Source organism: Falco rusticolus, chromosome Z, assembly GCF_015220075.1.
Source record: "Falco rusticolus isolate bFalRus1 chromosome Z, bFalRus1.pri, whole genome shotgun sequence".
Classification (NCBI taxonomy): Eukaryota; Metazoa; Chordata; class Aves; order Falconiformes; family Falconidae; genus Falco; species Falco rusticolus.
The window spans coordinates 36,671,796-36,686,734 of NC_051210.1; the positions used below are offsets into that span (position 1 = coordinate 36,671,796).

Here is a 14,939-nt window from a genome sequence, read left to right on the forward strand (position 1 = left end):
AGTAGACAACATTCACAGCTTTTCCCTCATCCCCCGAGTCAACTTGTCATAGAAGGGGTTCAAACTTGTCAGGCAGGACCTGCCTTTCATAAACCCATGCTGGTTGTTGTATTCTACATGCCATGTGATGGTACTCAAGACTTTGCTCCATAACTTTCCCTGGCACCAAGTCCAGACTGACAATGTCGCTGAAATTGGGACTAAGAAAACTCCTTAACACCAATGCAGCATTAAGAAGCAGACATTCCTTTATTGCAGCGCTGGATGCACAAGGGATTATGCCAGCTAATGTGCATGCCATATGTTACATTCAGGCAAGATTATATAGATCATACATATGTTTATGCATTACATTTATCAGAAAAATCATACGTACTCATTCAATAGGTGGTACTATATTAATTAAGCATTGCACATGCTCCTTACAGATATTTTAGAATATCTGTATTCTGGGTGTCTCAAACAGTAGTTGGACCCTCTAGTTATAGCTGACTGAGAATTGAACTTTAATTACCATTCCCTATACAGACTTGTCTTGACCACAGTTCAACTTCTTTTGGTAAGTTTGGTTTCAGATCTGGCTTTGCAAGATCTTTTGTTTTAGCTCCTTCTTGGAATTATTGATAAACTTTCCCTTTAACAATATAGTGTCGCACAACTACTCTTTGATGTTAGCTATCCATTATACTGAAGCAAACAGTACAAGGTGACAACAGGCCTCTATTTCCCCAGATTCTCCTTCTGGCCCTTCATATAGATGGGTGTCACATTTGCTAATTTCCATGCAACAGGGACCTCCCCAGTTAGCCAGGACTGCTCATAAATGATTGAAAGTGGCTGGATGAGCACTTCTGCCAGCTCCCTCAGTGCCCCTGGGAGGATACCATCCAGCTCCATAGACTCGTGCATGTCTAAGTGCTGTAGCAGGTCACTGACCATTTCCCCTTGGATTATGGGGATTTCATTCTGCTCCTTGTCCCTGTCTTCCAGCTAAGGGCCTGTGTACCTGGAGAGCAACTGCTCTTACTATTAAAGACTGAGGCAAAGAAGGCATGAAGTTCCTCAGTTCCTCAGCCTTTTTCTCATCCTTTGTCAGCATGTTTCCCCTTGCATTCAATAAAGGATGGAGATTCTCCTTGGCCCTCCGTTTGTTGCTAATGTATTTATAGAAACATTTTTTATTGTCCTTTATGGCAGCAGACAGATTAAGTTCTAGTTGGGCTTTGGCTCTTTCAGTTTTCTCCTAAAATGTTTCCCTAGGTCTAGAAAGCACGAAAACTAGGTTGACTGTCAGTATGAAAACAACCATATAAGATCTGAAGAAAAGTTCATCCACCTACATGCCCTGTCTGTGGCATGTGCTTAGACCAGAACAAGTATGTGCTCCTAGAGCATCCTCCAGTATAAAACTTCCTGGCTACCAGTCAGGTTCAGAGACTTGCCATGCTGGAGGTTGTTGCCTCTCTATCTTTAGTGGCCCTTTTAAAGACCTCCTCTCCCTGGCTTTTGCCAATTGCTTTTTGAACTTCTTTATATTTCTGTTACAGAAAGCATCTCATGGTGGTGAGTTCCACCGTTCATTTCACACTATGAGGACAGAGTGAGTGGCTGTCATTTCTCAGCCGGCTGCAAGACCACTGAAGCACAGAAAGAACAGGAAAACAGGAACCCCACTGGACTGTGTCAGCACCCAGCACTGATGTATCAGAAATGCCAGGTGGAGTGGGATTTGTCTGTGCCATGGAGCAGCAACATCTAGTACTAGATAAATGTTCTTGCTAGCCTCCATCCAGGTTAGAGTAATACAGAGTGCTGGTGCCAGGTCCTGGTCTAGCTAGGTGAGTCCCTGACTGCTAGGATATGATTGCTATTGCAGCAGTACCCAAAGATCCTAACTTGGATCTGATCTGCATTTTCAAGATGCTGTGAACATGCAGGAAAAAGACAGCTCAACTCTTGGGAGCTAGCCACTGAAATACTTCGTGAGCAGGAGTAGATGGATTCAAGTAAGCACACAAGGGTGTAGATAGACATTACCTTTCTTTTGCCATTCCTAGATTTGCTGTGTGTCTGAGCTGGTGCTAGACAGTGTAGATTTAGAGAACACCTGTCAGATCATCACTGGAAAAATAAGAAGATCCAATTGGTTTCTTGGCTCCCTATGATGCTTTCTAAGGAGCACACTCTGCCCTGAGGCAAGGTGCAGGGCTGTGTCTGACACATCCACCAAATTAATCTCTGCTTTTGATATGCCTGGAAGGTGTTAAATCAGTCAAAACTGAAACTGTTGTCTTGTCAGCACTAGCCACTCTGAAAGGCAACAGAAGTGTGTATCTGCATGTTAGCTCTTCCTTTGCAAGCTGCAGTGGGACTTCAAATAGGTTGTCAATTTCCTTAAGTAGTGACAAAAATGTAACCTCTATTTTAATTTTTTCATTGATAGACCAGAGTAGGAACAGGTCTGTAGCTTTAGAAGTCTGGTGTCCCAGACCACCCTTACTCTTGCACTTTACAACCTGCAGTAAACACAGCAATTCTATTTACTAAACAGGATGCAGGAAAACTAAGCAATCAAGCAGGAAGCCCTAAAACAAAATGTAAATCCTCTTGTGTTGTTTAAGTCTGGTTGTGTTCAGTGCTTTTAGCTGGGGTACGTTGCATATGTGATTTCTTTGGTGGAAGGCAAGGTAGAAGAGAAGATATAGGGCAAAGACAGTGTAATACTAAGAATGCAGCTTGTGAAACTGGCCATTGTATGGCTTAGTATGTCAGCAAATAAGGTAAAATATGTGTTTTTAAATATCAGTTAAACCATGGTCTTTATGGACAGATAATGAAGAAGATAGCTTTTTGATAGAATAAGGCATAGAAATAATGTTGATAATTAGTTGTTAGTATTTTTTCTTCTTTTGTTTGAAACTCATTTTTAAATGCTTGAAATAGAACTCTAGTTGAAACAGGTCTGTGCACCTGGTCAGAAAAGGACAGAAAAGTTGAGCTGTCATAGAAAAATAATGGGCCAACATCAGCTATGGTATAAATGAGAATATCTCAAGAAGCTCATTGAATTTTTTCACAAAGGTGTTAAGTGATAAATGATGAGGAAGTCTGCTTGTCCTATTTGTATTTGATGCATGCCAGCATCTGAGACTTCTGTTGGTCTGAATGACAGCACACAACTGATGGATTGCAAACACCTTTCTATAAGGATCAAAGCAGTTTTGGAGCTTGTTACAGTAGATATCTAGAGGCGTGTTTCTTACAAGCATCTAAAATTTAATCTCTGACATATATATATATATATGTATATTTAAAAGCATATAATACACTTGCTTTTTGTATGGAAGTATATTAGCTCTAGAAAATGCTTTAACTTAATATTTCTTGTATGTCCCCCTGCTACAGAATGCTTTGACGTGCTGTGCAAAAAAATCATCAGCAACAACTCTGTACAGTATGTACACACAAATAATCTGTACCTTTTCAGATGAACTTCTAGATCAGAGTTGAGGAACTGCCAAATGACTGCTGCAGGCAGAAGGATGTTGTTGGAACGGTGTGCAAATGGATCAACTTGTTGAAACAAGACAAAACGAGATCATTTATTCCTAGATAATTGCATCAAGACAAGTTTGAGGTAAATGCAATTTTGCCTATGGAGGGAGATAATATAATGTAGTTAATATGGAATAGGAAAACAGACTTCAGGAGCAACATTAGTTTCTAACATAGCTTCAGTGGAATCAGTAGATGTTACACTGGCACTGGATGTGATCCACATTATCATATAGAAGTGATATGTATGAATATGACCTTTTCAATATGTTAGTAATAACTTTCATTAATGCAATCATTAAATGCCGTATTTCCTAATGAGTTAGCTAGAGTGTTGTAAAAGCATTTATCTAAGGCTTTTTTCTTAAGTCTTGGGAGAGGTTTAGCAAAGTGGCACACCTGCTTAGTACTCCAGCATTTTCAATGCCATGGGCCAATGTCTGCTCTCACTTATGCCAAGAAACTCCATTGTAATAGGAAAGCAGGACTTCTGGCCAACGTGAACACATATTTTTCCTAGATGAATTAATTTGAAAGAGGATGGTTATACTGTCAATATTCCTATAACAAACAATAGCTTTAAAATGCAACTGTAGTATCCCTAAAATTAAGTTTTGTGTTCTGATCATAATACATTGACTAGTCTTAACATCTGATTTTCCTCTAAGGTTAACATCTTTAACCCCACCCCCACCCCCCGCCCCCTTTTTTTTTTTGCTGTGACTGATTCTTGAAATAAACTGACGATTGTGGAAAATGCATGCTTACAAATTTTCATGAAAAGAAGTGAACAAAGTGGAAAACTGCTCAATGCTAAAGCAACAAACTTCTTTGTAGAGGTTACAGTCATGAGGTGCATCTAGAACATCAGAAGATTCCACACTGTTTTTACTGTCTAAAGAGAAAAGCAAAGGAGGGACACATGTGAAGAGGGAGGGCTGTGCCAGAGCCTTCATGTGGGAATGGTACTTGAGGAGCAAAACTTCTTCAGCTCTCTGGCTAAAATCAGTTCCAACCAACACTGATCCAAAAGGCATGCAAGGAGAGAAGAAAGCTGTGGCTGAAACTTCCTAAGAGAACTGGCTTAACCTTCAGTTTATTTGTTCATGTATTTTTTTCACTTCACATCCTCCTACACACAGCTTGAGGAAGACATTGAAGTTAAACTATATAATGACATTTGTATAATATAAGGAACTGTATGAAGCTCTGAAGGGCAGTGCTGACACAGGTTATATTTACCATATGTCTGTACCAAGCACTGACCGTGATCTTGCTTAGTGCCTCCATGAGCTGCCACACCTGCAGTATGACTACTAGACTAACTAGCAGCAGCACTGAGAGTAAATGAAAAATGTTTTAAGTACTCACAATTTGAAGGAGGGTAGTGAAAACTAGTTATTGTTTCATTTCTGCCTCAGCCCCCTTTAAACACATAAAGATAGCAGAGAGTATGTGGGGTTTCTGTTGGGGAGATAATAATAGATGTGAAGCATAGAAAAAAATGCAGTCCTATGCTGCTTCGTGCTCACTGTAATCACTCTTCCCCCCTGCAAGGCTGCTCGGCACAGCTCAGCTTTCAGGCTCAGTTTACCTCCTTGGGACAGCCAAGGGATGCTGGGGTCAGCAGCCACAGTGGCAACCTGCGCCAACTGTTTGTGTGGCAGGTATTTTCCCACATGTTTCCCGGGCATCAGTGCGGTGGGTTTTCATGCCTGCCCTCTGTCATCCATCCCGCCACTGCTGTGGGACACCTTGGCTCCTCTCACACCAGTACAGCCTGCCATGCAGAGAGCCTGGCTCAGACAGGACCAGGCATCTCCCATTGCAATGACTGCAGAGCATCACACACCATAGACAAATTCCCATGAGAAGGACTGTTCCATGGGTGTCCCCCTAAAGAAGATTCAGATTGACCACAGGTGAAAAGAGAAATCATAAACTCTTCCTGCGTTCGGTATCTGAAATGAGAAGCAGGTGATTTCCACAGACAGAGACGAAATCTGTTTTTCTGTACTTATTCATTTTTGCTAGAGGAATATGCTCAGTAAAGTCAGTGGTTCAGCACAGTGTTAAGGGTACATTATTTCTTTATTTTTTTCTGTGGGCTCACTGTGGGGTTTATGGCTCACCAGAGACACCAGGACAATACAGAAACATAGTTTTCCACATATCAGTTTTCAAGTAAAGGAGGAGACCCTTGAGTTCAGGTGGGCTAGACTGACGCATAAAGAAGATCACTTCAGTGCAGGATTATTAAACTTGCCCTAATTTAATCCTTTGAATAAGTTTGATCTACATGTCCATAAGAGGTTTCCTGATTGTGTATGTGTGTGTATGCCTGACATAAATAAAAGGTGCACTGAAGAACTGAAGGTATTAAAAAGAAATCCTACAAAATACTTTTACACAGAACAGCTGCATGTCTGGAGTCTTTAGTTTTGTGTTAATTTCTGACAAGTATCTTCACATTTTTTTCAGTTCAAGAATCTTGTTCTTTCAGCTTTTCTGTAAAACCCTTTCAAGTCCAAGCACCAACATGGTGCTCTCTTTTCTCACCTTCCCCTATACATCTGCATCAGAAAGATTATATTTGTTCAGCAAGACAGCTGAAGTCACTGCCTTTCAAACTTCTGCTATGTATTACATTCTCTTACTTGACTCTCATTTTAAATCAAACTTGGTTCTTCATCTACTCAGAGACCAGGAAAGGGACAATTTGGTTGCAAGAGGACATGCTCTGCAATCAAACTGGGGGGCTTGTGGAATAGGTACAGCTCCACATCTGAGTTTTGATTCATCTTCATCCTCCATCGTTTTGGGTTTTCTGGGTCTAGCAGTAATCCCAGCAGCTCGTTTCGACAGATTTAGAGTGTTTCATACAGTAATTGGACCCTCACTGCTTTAATGTCTTCGTTCAAACAGTTTCTCTGATCATGACACTGAAAGTGAAATCTTATGCTATACATAGCTTTATGTGAAAAAGGAGGTTTATGTGATTATGGTAATAGTTCGTAAAATCTAGCAGACAAAGAATAATTTAGAATTCATTTATTCATAACAGCAGCACTTAATATTCTTCTTGCCTACAAAAGATTTTCCAACATTAATCTTTTCTCTTGGATTTCCGCTATTCTGCAGAGCTAGTTTGGATTGCTTCAGTATTACGGTTGCCCCAACTTCTTTGTTTGTCCCTTTTAGTCTATTCAAAATACTGTTTTTCCTTAAATAAATAATTCTGATTCCATGAAGATGGTATCAAAGCTGTCTTCCAACTTTCATGCAGATTTATGTAAGTATTTAAACAGAAGAGCGAATTCTGGTCTCTGTTTTGCAGCTAAGCATCTTACTGATACATAATAAATCACTTCCCTACAACTGAAGATTTAAGCAACTTAGCATATCCTTTCATAATCTGAGAATTTCTTGTTAATGGTGCATTTGCTTCAGGAACAGGGGAATAGTATGTGTGCATGTCTGCTTATATATGTTGTTTATATTATTTCAGTAGGATACTGCTATTTCCCCCCCCCCCCTTCTTTTTTCCCCTCTCTCTTTTTTCCCCTAATGATCCTTTTATATTTCTTCAGCATCTGTATTATTGAAGATGCTACAAAACTCCCTAAATGTAATTTTAAACTGAGCTCATAAAAGGCTGGAAACAGCTTCAGATATTTAACTAGTTACTTGGGAACAAATTGTGTACTCCCTTGGTCTGACTTTGTCAAAAGCCTTGCAGTTGAAAGAAGAAAAATTCTGGCATATAGTCATGAGAGAATTGAAGAGTGGAGACCATAGGCACAGTGATTCAGATTAATCTCTGTACTAACGTCACTGACACAATACATCTGGAACATATTAAAACAATTTTGCTGTGTGATCTGTCAGTCGCGTGCTATCATTCTAGAGAGCAGCTTTTTAAAGCCCTGTCCTCAAGGTTAAATGCATTTAGTGACGGCAAACTGACAGATCACAGGAGATGCTTTTCCTTAGAGGTGTCTGTGGGGGTGCTAGGCCCAATGGCTTTTCATGATTTTATCAGGGAGCTGAAAGTACAGAAACATTGCTGTTAATAAAATCTGTGGATGACAACAGGAACAGAGATGTGCTAGAGAAAGAACAATGTAAGGAAGGCAGGAAATTTCAAAAGAACAGCAATCTGGTCATTTGCCTTTTACTTAATAAGGCATGTTGGTTAACAAGAATCCCTGACCGTACATGCTTCTGAGTATTCGTGCACACAAGGATGGAAATAACATAGTGTTTTTTGTTTGTTAAACATTGATAACCTCTGGTGAGCTTATTGCATGCTCACTCTACCTGTGAGTGCACAGCTAGAGAGGGGGCTTTGCCCTTTGGGGCAGATGGAGGTTAGATAAGACCACCCATTCAGGCCATCCAGATCCACAGGTGCATGACCCACCTTTCCTGGCAATCTCTGCAGTTCTGGAGCCTTGGTTGGTTTGAGCTTTTTTTATTTACAGCTTTGTTGATTTTATGACTGGGGAGCATTGCCCTGAAAGCTTTAAGGGAAGTGACCTTTTGGTTTATTTATTGTCATATGCAGACTGTGAGGAGCAGAAACAAATAAGCTGTTGGCATCACAGAACCATTCTGAAGTGCTTTTTTGAAGTTAGAGGCAAAAACTCCCCAAGAGGTGAACTCCTGACCTTGAAATTTATGGGCATGTGGCTACTCTCTCTAAGAGAGAGTAGCCTTCTTTCTGGGTCTTTCAAGCTTCACCTAATCACCGAAAGCTAGGTAAATATTTTTCCATTTAAAAAAAAAGTCATAGGCTTTAACTAAAAGGGGAAAAAAAGTTCAGTTCCAAAAATACATCCTGCCACAGAAAAGAGACACCTTAACAGAATATAAGAAAAATCCCCACCAACATGCACATCTGCCCTGCACGTCATCATTCCTGTGATGACACCTAGTGTCTCATTTCTTCCCTGCTTTCCTTGCACAGGTAGGGAGACTGGCATTCCTGCTGGGAGAGCCCCAAAACAGGCTGCTTGCAACAAGGGAAGAGGAAATAACTCAAAGGGGTGATCGGCACTTGTCTAAAAGGCAGAAACAGCACTGCTACCAATCGTTTGTCTGAGGTTTACATTGGCATTGTCAGTCTCTGCCCCTGCCTCACCAGCGGCAAGTGGTGCTGCAGCACCGGTGTGCTGCATGGCTGTGATGCTGCAGTCACCCTGGTGGGGTTGGCCTGGCTGTGTTCCCCAGCGGTGACAGGAGGTGGCACCGGGCACATTTTTGCCATTTCACTCTCATCTGGACCACCCCAGTCTGCAGAAGCCTCTCAAGGCTGACAGCTGTCCAGTGACCTTTGCATAAGACCTGCCAAGGGGCAAATGACCTTCTCTGCGGGGCAGTGGAATTGGTGAAGAATTATGGTTAGCCCAGTGGGAAGGCTGAAGGCTGTACAGAAGTGCAAAGGCAGTGATCATGCAGCAGTATCTGCAAGGTTTTCCTCCTGGAATGGGAAGAGCTTGGCCAAGCTCACCCCACTTGCTGTGGGCTTACTGTAACCAACAGTAAGACTGGAAAGTACATTGCCTGTTAATTCGTGGTGAGAATAAAATAATTCTGAAATAAGGCTTGGTTCCATGTTGCTAAGCACAGCTCAAGGAAAATAAATAAATCAACCAATGAAGCCACATTAATTTAATTTTACATGGTCCACAAAGATGAAATGCTTTTTTTGACAGTGTGCTATCACATTGTCGCTTACAAACATGGCAAAACTGCTAGGGTGCAAGCTGGGCCTTATTGCTGGCCAAGAACATCCCAGATCCAATTTCCAGTTACTTTAAGTTGTTTAGCCTGAGTGGAAAATGGTGTTTCTCAAAGTTTTTTCACAGGTGATGTGCTTTGTGTCTCTCCCCCTTCCCACCCCACCCCACCTTTTGGAGTTATTGGTTTCCTAGTGACCTCCAAAGATGTGTGGGCACATCCTTCAGCCAAGGCATGAGCACACTGTTGGCAGATCAGCTTGTCAAGGAAGGAGGAGCAAAGACTGGCTGCATTTACTGCTTATAGGGATAAATGTCCCTTTCCTTTGGAGTACATGCCCCAGCATGGATGGCATTTCCAGTGTGTGATGCTTATGTAAGGTGAAGAGGGCGAGGCATTTGTTTATTTGTCCCACAGTGAGCTGAAGGTCTAATACCCTCCCCCTGGCTCCGCCCCCTGCCCCCAAGGGGTTTGGACCACCACATCTCTGGTGGCACAGAGTTGTGTCCCACCTTTCTCCTTCCCAGCCCCACCTCTCCCTGTGCTGGGCCTTCTGAGGATTGTGACATGCATGGGTGCTGAGGTGACAAATGTCCAGCAAGGCACAAGGGGTGGCTTCAAGTACCCACAGCCTCCAGGACAGTGGGAAACTTGCCAGCACCATCACAATCACCACCAGCTCACACAGGTTAGCTGGGTCCACACCTCCCAAGAAAGGAGGGAAGGTCCTGGGAGACCCCCAGCAAGGCCACCTGGGGCCCCCTGCTACTCCCTTCACATAGCACACAGCCTCCCTGGGACAAGCCTGCCTGATTTTTCGCTCTAGAAGTGCAGACCCATGCAGGATTTATGTTAAATTGCAGCTTGCAAACAGCCTGGAGACCAGAGTCCCTAGGTGAAGCGCAAGGCTGTAGGAAAGGCTGATTATTTCAAAAGAGTTCAAGGGTGTCTCACAAGCAGCAGGAGTCAGCTGCTGAAGTAACGATCACGAGCAATAGCTTTTATGTTCTCAGAGATCCCCGATATCTGGTTGTAGTGATCTAAGTTGATCAGTACTGGAAAATTTACTGGTGTGGGGAGGACAACCTAATTCAGGGGATGAAGTGTGATGGAGAAAGATGGGGACAACTGCATGGTGACTACTTGCAAGAAGGTCTGTGAGATTAAGGCACTTATCTAGGGCCTGGAAGACAAATCAGGACTCATCATCAAATAACAGGCAAAGCATTAATAAGCTTACAAATGCAAGCATTTGTTATTGAGACAGTCTAACTGAAGCTTGCATTTCAGAAAGGTTCAGAAGCTTTGGATGCCTCATTCTTTCACATGCAGCAGTCATTAATTCACCCTAGAGCCCCACCTCCACCCCTCCTTTGCCTTGCCTCAGGTCCCAACCCACCACTGCCCTGATCCTCCCTGGATCCCGGATGTTCTGTGTTTACCTGTGTGGTCATCATGGTTGTCCCATGGTGAAGAGATACCTGTGGGTGATGCCCCTTGCTCTGCTGGAGACGAAGTGCATGCAACGTAAGTGTGTGTCCAGCGGCTGCAGATGGTCCTCACCTCCTTCCCTGCTAACTTCTTTTCTCCACAGCAGCAAGATGTCAGAGGTAGAAACCACTTTCTGTAAATTAATAATATATGGTGACATCTGCTAGTGGCAGCAACATGACAGGGAAAAACTTCAAGCTGTGCAAAGGTTGTAGGGTGATGGATGGGAAAGCCCTGACCAGCACTGACATTGACATCATATTCAACAAAGCTGAGTGTGGTAGGGAGTCATGGTGGCAGCACAGCTGGGCAGGAGTAGACAATGGCAGGAGTCAGGCAGGGTCTTGTGCAAGGGGCAGCCCTGGGGCTTTCTCATCCCACTGTCAACCAGCAATGAGGTAACTTTCCTCTCGGTCTACTGACACCACAGGACCAAAGGTGCTTGTGCCATCACCTTTGCTGAGTTCCAGCAGGCCATAAGGGAGCTTTGCAGCAAGCACTTCAAGGGAAAACCACCAGAGGAAGCTCTGCAGGTTGTTTATGGCCTCATCAAGGGAAAGGATCCCAGCAGAGTGGGTGCTACAGTGAGTATGAGTTTCCTCACCAATCCTGCATCTAGAGCTGCCCTGGAACCATTTGTCCTTGCTGTAGGGACACATGCTGTCCTCAAACATAAGGAAAAGCTTGTCTGTGAGCTGTTTCCAAACTCTTGCCTGCTGACCTCTTTTCTTGCACAAAGCCACCAAGGTTGGTGGGGTAAAAGGCTGACAGACACTAGCAACTACACTGACAGCCACAAAGAGTGTTTTGATGAGAGTGGCAAAAAGAACGGTCTTGTTGGCCACCAGGATCTGACGGACAATGGTGGCTATGCAGTTGGAGCCTACACAGGAGCTGGCTTTATGACCAGATGCAGTAGGACTGAGACTGCGTAAGGAAACAAAGGCTGTTCCTCTATAACATGGGAGGAGGGGCAAATAAACATCCCAAGCAACCAACCTTCTGTGTGCATCCCAAGTCCTACAGGGTGAAAATGCATGGAATGGACACTCAACGATGCTGAGGAGTGACTCAGGTTCCCCAGCCAACTACATTTTGACTGCTGTGTGGTGGCATTAAACCCATAGATAAGCTAGCCTTCTGGAAGAAATTCTATGGGCCAGCTAGCACTGCTATCACACTGCTTTGCATTTCCAGTCACGTGAACAGCAGGTTAGTCTGAACAGTCACTCATTATTTTGTCTCCCCTCCCAACATGCTACACTTTTTACTGTGATTTTTGACTTGGGGAGAAGCATGTGCGTTTTTTTGTACATCTACACTAGGTTACGTTTGAGGTGATGGTTTCTGGTGGCAGACAGCCTACCAGTGGTGCCTGACCACACCTGGAAGAGCACTCTTACAAGGTATAGGATGCAACACATACTACACTGTGGAAAGGGGAGGGGTATCAATCACACCGGTTCATGCTTTTTTCTTTTTCCTTCCCCTAGCTTAAACTGTTTCACCCATTCCTAGCACTTGGCATGGTCACTCATTACTATTCCCCCAGGCTTCAGGATGTGGGCTGCTGTGGAAGAGTTTGTGAGTCTGTGGCTCTATTGTCCTGTTGCTTTTGAGATCCTCTTGCAAAAAACATGGCTGAGAAGCTGCAGAACTCTATGACAGTGCCCCAGATCCAGTCACAGCTGTTTAACTGTTTTCTGTGCTTTGGTGTGTAAGTCATAGTCCCTTGGTCTTCCCAGGATGAAGGGCTGACTGATTTCTTCCCCACAATACAGTACTGCATGGGAAGCATAGCTGGTGCATGTTACAGTGTAATCAAAGAGATGGGTTTGAGGTTCTTCCAGTATTTTCCACACCCCCTCACTCCCAAAGACTTACTACCACATGATGGATAGTAGTCAGCAGGGTCCTGCTGATGCTTGGTGGCCAAGCAGAAAGGCTTACCAGCTTCATTGGCCTAGCAGTGTGCTACCACCAAATAATGCAGTTTTCAAGCAAAATATGCAGGCACCAGCAGCCTCCGCCACTGTATCATTGTCCAGGTTTGCTGTGGCATCTCATGTGTCCATTTCTTCTTGCTGCCCTTCAAACACCTTTGGACATTTTCAGTTTGGGGGCCAGGAAGAAAAGGACTGCCCTCAACAACCAAGCAAACCTTGAGTATATTTCTGTGTTCAGGCCTCATCTTCCTTGTAATTAAATGACTCAAGAAATTGCCCACATACAGTTCTGCAAACCAACACAGGAATGTGTTATTAGTTGGTTGTGTTTGGTTTTGTTTTTTGTTTAAATATGTAGCTGGCATGGAAAATGCTGTGGGAACTTTGGGAACAAACCGAGAGCTTTGTACTTGTGCTTGTGTAGTGTGAGCTCTGGTTTGCATTAACTCGGGTACAATGTGACACTGGAGGGTGAATTTCTGAGACATGATTCAATCTGTACTTTATCCTCTAATCTAACTTTTGTAGTACTCCAGCACCAACAAGAATCACTACTTGTCCTGCCTATTCCTTATAAGTAGAAACCACAAAAAGATGAGGAATGCCACGCTCACTCCCTATGGCAGCTACAGAGAGGACAGATAAAAAGGAAGTGATGGTGGACTGAAGACTTTAAAAATAGTACCTGATTACTGCATGCCCCTGGGGAAGCAGTAATACTGTCAGATGTGATTTTAAAATAGACAAAGACATGCATATGTCAATGACAGAGTCAACAACACATTTGCAAAGGAAAAATAAAAAGAAAAAAAAAGAAAAAAAAAAGAAAAAAAAAGAGTTTTTGCTCTTGTGGGTTGGGAGCCTACAAAAACTGAAGTGGCTCCTCAGTGCAAGGTGTGTGTGTGTGTCCTGTTACACCAGTGCCATCTGATACTAGATATCTGTACCATTTGCTATTTGCTTTCTTAAAGAGACCATATCATCTAGAAAATCAGCCATGCTGGGAGAAAGAGGTTAGTTAGGAGCCTTCCTCTTGGCAGTGGCTGAAGTTTATTGCGCATCATTTCTTTGTGCTGTCCTGTGACCATCAGAGGGAGCATGAGGGCTTTGGGAGAGGGCTGAGTGCGGTTGCTCCTCTTGCAACTGAAGAATGTGTTTGCATAGTAGTCAGAAGAAGGAGGCACGTGGAAGCTGCTAGAAGAGAAATGTAGTTGCACACATACAGATGGTCCAGTTTGGAGGATTTACTGGTAAAAGTGGAAGTCTTGGTGAAACAAAATTATGTTGGTAATGTAGGTGTTTATACCCAGATATGGCTAATAGGTGTCATTACTGAGGAAAACAGGGAAGATTGGCTCCAAATTACACATTTGTTGGAAAAAGAGTCATCCAACCAAGCCAAACAGTCCATTTACAACTGCTTCAAAGTAAAGTGAAAAAACACCCCCAAGTCCTGTTCTTTGGCAAGCTTGGTGAGCTTGTTTCTCTGGTGTTTCTCTTGATATATCCCTGTCCCCTGCAGCTGTTCTCTTCCATGCAGTTTCCTTGCTGTCTTCTAGAAATATGACTCAAGACCAATATCAGCAGTTCTTTTCCAGCTGGTCATTGCTTCAGGGTACTGGAAGTGGGATCTGATACACTAGTCAGCTATAGAAAAATTTTGGTAACATTGATGAAATCTGTACTTAAATTGAAACAAGATCTGAAGATACAGCTACAGTGGCTATGTATTAAGAACTGAGGCAGTAGGACAGGGTGTCATTGAACACAGGTAGGAAAGAATCACAAGAAACTATGCACACGTGCATGCGTTTGTGTGATGTTTTTAAAGCAAAGTCTTCAAACTGTGCAAAAGACAGCTATAAAAGCCTTCTGCTACCTGTTCTGCTGCATAGGCATGCAGTTACAGCCTTGGCCCTCTTGCTGTTCCCAAAACCAGCACAATTTCACTTTAACAAAGCAGGAAGAAGAAAGAACAGATGTTAAAGTCAATCCAACCACTGCCTGGTGGAAATGTGGCAGGACAGGCAAGTGAGTAGCTATGCAAAGCTGTGCTTGTGCTGCAGTGTGGGCTGATGGCTCACGCTACTTTTTGTGGTATTGAACCCTTCTTTGAGAAGTTCCTTTTTTTTTTTTTTTTTTTGTTGCATGACAAACAGCATGGGCAGCCTGGCACTCAGCCGTACTGACTCACTGTGGCTCGTG

General features: G+C 43.2%; 1 protein-coding gene across 1 annotated transcript; it reads left to right on the forward strand.

Moving 5' to 3' along the window:
• Positions 1–10,690: 10,690 nt before the first annotated feature.
• LOC119140961 (tubulin polymerization-promoting protein family member 2-like) lies at positions 10,691–11,723 on the forward strand. Its single transcript, XM_037372620.1, is given in 5 exon segments — positions 10,691–10,945; positions 10,947–11,063; positions 11,219–11,376; positions 11,528–11,545; positions 11,548–11,723. Coding segments are annotated over 5 exon segments (690 nt in total). The 5' UTR covers positions 10,691–10,724.
• Positions 11,724–14,939: the final 3,216 nt, after the last annotated feature.